The sequence below is a fragment of the Centroberyx affinis genome, unplaced genomic scaffold (genome assembly GCF_046629955.1).
Source record: "Centroberyx affinis isolate AG114_WGS23_722 - 3 ecotype Tasmania unplaced genomic scaffold, CSIRO-AGI_Caff_v1 ptg010346l_1, whole genome shotgun sequence".
Taxonomy (NCBI): Eukaryota; Metazoa; Chordata; class Actinopteri; order Beryciformes; family Berycidae; genus Centroberyx; species Centroberyx affinis.
The window spans coordinates 7,501-15,019 of record NW_027284805.1 but is presented as its reverse complement, the minus strand read 5'-3'; the positions used below and the strand labels follow the sequence as shown (position 1 = coordinate 15,019).

The window sequence follows — 7,519 nt, the reverse complement described above, 5'->3', positions numbered from 1 at the left end:
CCAACGTTTCCGTTCTCTTGTTTCTGTGCAAAACAGACAAAATGCCCGGCTGAACGCACCTCAGGCCCCTGCAGGGCTCTATACAACTATATTGGAACCAGGCCCGCAGAGCTGAGCTCACTAAATGGAATCAGGCCGATTATTCAATCACCCAGTTCCTGTAGAAGGATTTATAAGGGCTGAGAGTTGGCTCAGCACACACACACACATACAAACACACACAAACACACACACACACACACACAAAACACATACACATATATATATGTGTGTGTGTGTGTGTATACATGTTATGTAAAAGTTGAGATGGATTAGTATTGTTGAGGATTAAACTCCAGTGATATCTCACAGGTGATGCTTTCTGTCCATATATACATGAATGGATGGATAGATGGGCAGTGTATCTGTGTGTGTGTGTGTGTGTGTGTGTGTGTGTGTGTGTGTGTGTGTGTGTTGGGGGCGGTCAATACCAGATGGTCGACAGTAATACAGACCGAATGCTCAGCTGTCTGGTGGATTGCCGACAGAATATTCCAGAAGTGCTGTGTGTGTGTGTGTGTGTGTGTGTGTGTGTGTGTGTGTGTGTGTGTGTGAATCCAACTTTGTGTGTATCTTTATTGTGAGTATTCATTCTACATTGTGTGTGTGTGTGTGTGTGTGTGTGTGTGCGAGTGTGTGACTGCCTGTGTTTTGTCTCTCATCAGCTACTAGTCAGTTTGCATTTTGAGCGTGTGTGAGAGTTAACTTGTCCTATGACATCATAACCTACCCAGAATGCACCTCACCTTTGCTCATGGCTTCACAAGCTGACTGTTGAGAGAGCGAGAAAGAGAGAGAGAGAGAGAGAGAGAGAGGGAGTGAGCGGAGGGGCGAGAGAGGTAGAGAAGAAAGGAGCGGTAGTAGAGAGAGAGAGAGAGAGAGAGAGAGAGAACGAATGAGCGATGAGTTTGGTGAAAAAGTGAGAGAGAAGATGGACGAACAGCAGAAAAACGACAAGGACACACACCAAGACGGCGTAGGTAGGACAGCGTGTGTGTGTGTGTGTGTGTGTGTGTGTGAGTGTGTGTCTGTGTGTGTGTGTGTGTGTGTGTGTGAGTGTGTGTGTGTGTGTGTGTGTGTGTGTGGTTTGTCGCACAGCCACTCGGTAACCGAGGCAACAGCACTACCAAAGAGTTGGTGATTAGTAACTAAATATTTTCTATTTGATTTGAATCTACTGTGCTCTAATCTGCTCTAATCTGCTCTATTGTAATCTACTGTGTTCTATTTAATCTCTTCCCTCCTGCTCTCTTCTTCTCTGTAATGTGATCTGAACTCAGAAACAGAGTTAAGTCATTAATTAACATCATGTAGCTAATTAACATAATTGTGTAACTGATTACAATCATGTAGAGAATTTACATAATGTAGTTACTTAACATCATGGAGTTAAGTAACACCATCTTGTAGTTAATTACATCATTGTGTAGCTTATCATAATGTAGCTAATTAACATTGTAGTTAATTAACATAATCATGTTGTTAATTGGCATAACCATGCTGTTAATTAACATTGTGTGGGTAATTAACACCATCTAGTTAGTTGACATAATTGTCTAGTTTATTAACATTGTGAGTTAATGAACTTTATAGTGTAATTAACATCATTGTGTAGTTGATTAACATCACCAGGTAGTTAATTAACATTGTGTAGTTAACATGTAGTTAATTAACATCATTGTGTAGTTAATTAACATCATTTGTACTTAATTAACATCATCAAACTGAACGTCTACAGCTGTAAATTCTTCTGATCAGTTCTCATGAGAAGCTTTTCTGTTGTTTCCATCCTGATCCAGCCTGGTGACCAGTGCTGTGCTGGTTGGTTAGTTCACCCAGAGCATGCTGGGATGCAGGGCTGGTTAGTTCACCCAGGGCATGCTGGGATGCAGGGCTGGTTAGTTCACCCAGAGCATGCTGGGATGCAGGGCTGGTTAGTTCACCCAGGGCATGCTGGGATGCAGGGCTGGTTAGTTCACCCAGGGCATGCTGGGATGCAGGGCTGGTTAGTTCACCCAGGGCATGCTGGGATGCAGGGCTGTGGGTTTGTTCAGTCAGAAGTCATGTAGTGAAACATCGACCAATCAGCCACAGGCGAGTCGTCCAGGAGCTTCACTGTACAATTCTGTTGTCTGTTGTTTTGCAGGTTTGTTGTAGCTTTGCTGTAGAGTTTGGTTGAAGTTTTGTTTTGTTGTAGCTGTGTGGCAAAGTTTTGTTGCAGCTTTGTTGTAGTTTTGCTTTGTTGTAGTTTTGCTTTGTTGTAGTTTTGCTTTGTTGTAGTTTTGCTTTGTTGTAGTTTTGCTTTGTTGTAGTTTTGTTTTGTTGTAGTTTTGCTTTGTTGTAGTTTTGTTTTGTTGTAGTTTTGCTTTGTTGTAGTTTTGCTTTGTTGTAGTTTTGCTTTGTTGTAGTTGTGTTGCAAAGTTTTGGTTTTATTTGTTTGGTTGTAGTTTTGTTGCAAAGTCTTGTTCCAACTTTTTTGTAGAGTTGTGTTGTTGTAGTGTGGCTGTAGTTTTATTGTAATTTTGTAGTTTTGTTGTAGTTTTGTTTGTATGTTTGTAGTTTTGTTGCAGAGTTTGGTTGTAGTTTAGTTGTAGTTTTGTTTGTTTGGTTGTAGTTTTGTATGTTTGTAGTTTTGTTGCAGAGTTTGGTTGTAGTTTAGTTGTAGAGCGTTACTGTTTGCTGTCAGATGCTGGAGGAGGAGAAGGGTTCGGTGGTCGACTCTGTGGGTCGGCCCGTCTGTCTGCCTCTCAGCACAGTTGTGTAACTGTTTCAAAGCAGGGAGTCCCCCTGTGCTCTGCAGAGGAATGAGCTGTGTGTGTGTGTGTGTGTGTGTGTGTGTGTGTGTGTGTGTGTGTGTGTGTGTATTCCCAGGTCACTATGTATCATGTTATATTAGGGACACACACACATTGACAGGCTGCATCGTGTCTGGCGGCAGAATGATTGAAGCTGGACGAGATAGTTTCCATCTGAGAGAGGGAGAGAGAGAGAGAGAGAGAGAGAGAGAGAGAGAGGCAGAGAGAGAGAGAGAGAGGCAGAGAGAGAGAGAGAGAGAGAGAGGTTTTGGAGGTGTTTCCCATTGCGTGTGTGTGTGTGTGTTAAAGAGGTTCTCTTAAAGCAGGTATTTAAGAGAGGAGGTATTTATCAGCCTCCTGGTTAGAGCTGTTGACAGAAGAACACACACACACACACACACACACACACACACACACACACACACACACACACACACACACACACTAACTAATCTCTGACACACTCACAGACAGACTGACCTTGCTGAGTTCTGGCCAATCAGCTCATTGTTTCAGTGATTGACATGTAGCTTTGGTCTAATCCTCTCAGCTGATTGGTCGACAGCTTCCTGTTCGTCTTGAGCGTAGCTAACTGACTTCCTGTTATCTGGAAGAGGTTTGATTGACAGCTCGTCTGCCTGTATCCAACACTGTTCAACAATTTAAAAAAAGTACCATCATTTGGTTTAAAAAGTATCATTTGGTTTAAAAAGTATCATTTGGTTTAAAAAGTACCATCATTTGGTTTAAAAAGTATCATTTGGTTTAAAAAGTACCATCATTTGTTTAAAAAGTATCATTTGGTTTAAAAAGTATCATTTGGTTTAAAAAGTATCATCATTTGGTTTAAAAAGTATCATCATTTGGTTTAAAAAGTATCATTTGGTTTAAAAAGTATCATCATTTGGTTTTTGCTGTGACAGATTTGGTCACATTTGTTTCTTAAAAGATTCACTGTGTTTCTGTTTGTTTGCAGATAACCAGTTCAGGATGTCGATCTTGGAGCGGCTGGAGCAGATGGAGCGGAGGATGGCAGAGATGGCCGCCCGCGACCACAGCCAGCAACAACAACAACAACAACAACAACAACAACAACAGCAACAACATGGCAGCCAGCTGGCCACGCCCCCTCCACCTCCCCTACCTGAAGAACACGGCCAGGTCAGGATGCAGAAATAATAATAATGAGAAATAAAAGCCGTCACAGCTGTGAGACACTTAATTACAAAATTAGATTCAGTTTGAGCCTAATGGATTGTTTGGCAGGACAGTTTGGAAAATTCCTTTTGGAACAGACTAAGAGACTAATTATTGGATCAAATGATTTTTACTCGGATGCCATATAATCTGTGCAGCGGCACACAAATGGATCCTGAATCTCTTGGGAAAATGGAAAATTGAGAAATTTCCAACACGTTCGACATTAAACTCAAACCAATCCGTGAAGAAACGGGGAAGTTCGAACACTCTGAAGTCACGGATCGCCAAAGTGGAAACCGCGCCAAACGAAAAGTTCAACTTGCTTATCAAAAATTATAAAAAAAAAAACCGCCAAAGGCTTTAGAAAACCACACAAATCAAACGATACAAAAGAAAGAAACAGACGACAAACAAAAGTACAGCTGAACTGGAAGTGCAGGTCAGGTGGAGCGGAGAGTCCAGATCCTCCAGTCCAGTCCACTGGTCTCCATGGTGACAGCTGATGGAGAAACTAATAAAAGGAAGAAACAATAAATGACAATGATAATAATAATAATAATGATAATAATAATTATAATAAACTTCATTTATATTGCACAATAAAAAATCAATACATAATGATCAAAACAATCTTAAGATATAAAAAGCATAAAACAAGTATATCAAAGAATAAGATAATAAAATAAATTGAAAATAATAAAGACCAATCCTAGATATATATCTTATATTTTAGATTCTTTGCCTTGATGGAAAGGCAAAAGGCTTTGGAAAGAAATTCATACATAGGATCAACTTCACTGTTTATATTTGACTAAGAAACTCATTTCAAGTCTTTAAGCAGAAGACTGAAGATCAGAATGAAACACAGAACATTCAGTCAGGAGGGTCGAAACCTTCGACTGGCGGTGTGTGTATCGATATCGAAAGAAAAACTCATGATTATTGATCGATATCGATGTGAGTCGTAGCACCCGGCTCTATTGTCAGGGGTGGAAAAGCCTCTGAAACGGCATTTAGAGCATCATGGGACACTGAAGCTCTCCACTGAAACCCAGACTGAGGAAATTCTTTCAGGTCGGCAGCAGGCAGGCTGGCTGGGGTTTATGGGATAAGAAGTATAAATGCACTTAAGTGGAATATCCCTTTAAAACGTATCCGTCCGCTCAGTAGACTGACCTCTACTGAACCAACCTGCAGTCACACAGGCTCAGCCCAGTCTCTCTCTCTCTCTCTCTCTCTCTCTCTCTCTCTCTCTCTCTCTCTCTCTCTCTCTCTCTCTCTCTCGCTCTCTCTGATGTCATGGGGAACTTGGCAGATCAAGTAGTGGAGTTAAAATAGACTGAATGTGACAGAGATAGAGAGAGAGAGAGAGAGAGAGAGGAGGAGGGAGAGAGAGAGAGGTTCCTATGCTTATATCGACTTGACCCTAAACTAAAACTGTTAACAATTAAAACGTAGACACTAAAGTGCCAGCGGCCATGTTGAAAACCTTAACCCGATGACCTCATTTCTGTTTTGTTTTTTGTAGTTTTGAAACAGTTTCCTCGCGTTTCCACTCTGAACGGAAACGGACTCTCTAATTGGTCTTCTTGACCTCGTTAAGAGCGGAATGTCTGCTCCTCGTTAGAACCTTCTGATAACGTTACTGTATGTGTAATATTACATTTATTTGTGTAGCACTTTTCAACATACTAAAGACACTTTACATGTTGTATATATATTGAGGCTGTTAACATTATAAAATCATTTTAAAGTACCTGATAAACACACATCTGTGACCACATAATTAATTAAAATATTATTGATCTAATATTATAATGTATGAACACACAGCTGTGACCTCACCCAGTAAAGATCACTAACTGGCAAGAAAGTGAAAATTCAGTCATTAACTACTCTTCCTTATTTCAGTGGAAGCTCCATTGAAGTTTGTTTGACCACCAAACACACAGCAGTTCACTCCATCTTAGCTTTGTAACAAACTACTGAAGTGAACAACTCTGATGTCTTTACAGCTCCAAAACAATCAGAGAATATCCATCAGGTTTCTCCAAGCAGAATCCAAGTGTTTTGTGGCCAAACGTTTTGCCCTCGGAACAAACCGATGAAGTTAGCGGGGCTGGTTCTCCTTTCACAGCTCCAAAACAGGCAGAAAATATCCATCAGGTTTCTCCAAACAGCTCGTGCAGCAGAGTCCAAGTGTTTTGTGGCCAAACGGTCCCACTGTGGCACCACAAGTCCAGTATCTACCTCATTATCTTCTGTCTAGAGTCTTAGAGTCTTAGAGTCTTCCTCCAGACGGACCAGAGTGTTTTAGTGAGGAAAATCCAGGAGATAAAGAGGTAAATTCTGGACTTTTGGAGCCACGGTGCGATCGTTTGGCTACAAAAACCACACAAATCAAAAGAAACAAAAGAAAGAAACAGACGACAAACAAAAGTACAGCTGAACTGGAAATGTGGGTCAGGTGGAGCGGAGAGTCCAGATCCTCCAGTCCAGTCCACTGGTCTCCATGGTGCCAGCTGATAGAGAAACGAATAAAGGAAGAAACAATAAATGACAATGATAATAATAATAATTATAATAAATATTGCACCTTTCATATCATAAAATGCAGCTCAAAGTGCTTTACAAGAGAAACAATAAAAATCAATAAATAATGATAAAAAACAATCCTAAGATATAAAAAGCATAAAACAAGTATAAGAAATATAAAACAAGTATAAGAAATATAAAAAAAAGTATATCAAAGAATAAGATGATAATAAAATAAATTAAAAATAATAAAGAACAATCCTAGATATGAAAAGCATAAAACGAAGTATAAGAAATATTAAAACAAGTATATCAAAGAATAAGATAATAATCAAATAAATTAAAAATAATAAAGAACAAATCCTAGATATAAAAAGCATAAATTATCTTCTGTCTAGAGTCTTAGAGTCTTAGAGTCTTAGAGTCTTAGAGTCTTAGAGTGTGTTAGTGAGGAAAATCCAGGAGATAAAGAGGTAAATTTTGGACTTTTGGATCGTTTGGCTACAAAACACTTGGATTCTACTGCATGAGCTGTTTGGAGAAATGTGACGGATGTTCTCTGCTTTTTGGAGCTGTAAAAAGAATAGTAATAATAATAATAATAGCTTTATTTGTATATCACCTTTCATACACAACATGCAGCTCAAAGTGCTTTACATCAATAGAAGGCAAACAAATTGAAAAATATACAAGAAATATATAAAAGAACAAGCAAAGTGCATTGCATTAAAAGAAAATCAAGTATCAAATCATCATCAAGTCTATTTACTCAGACTTTTTTTATTGTCACTCGTCTGTATGTCTATTGTTAGCCTGCAAAATAAATTAGACCAAAAAAAGAAAATCAAGTAAAAATAGAAAGATAAGAATATGCAAATAAATGAAAATAGATGAGTTGCCTTAAAAGAACATAATCAAATTAAACCGTAAATTGAAAGCTAGTTAAAAGC

General features: G+C 39.2%; 1 protein-coding gene across 1 annotated transcript in view; it reads left to right on the top strand.

Moving 5' to 3' along the window:
* Positions 1-934: 934 nt before the first annotated feature.
* The window catches only part of LOC139640722 (calmodulin-binding transcription activator 2-like), a gene marked incomplete at its 3' end in the record, with an annotated part of 12,668 nt that continues 6,083 nt past the window's right edge, over positions 935-7,519 (top strand). The window contains exons 1-2 of the mRNA XM_071514911.1: positions 935-1,019; positions 3,811-3,995. Of these exons, the coding sequence (XP_071371012.1) occupies positions 935-1,019; positions 3,811-3,995 (270 nt within the window). The remainder of the gene's footprint in view (positions 1,020-3,810; positions 3,996-7,519) is intronic.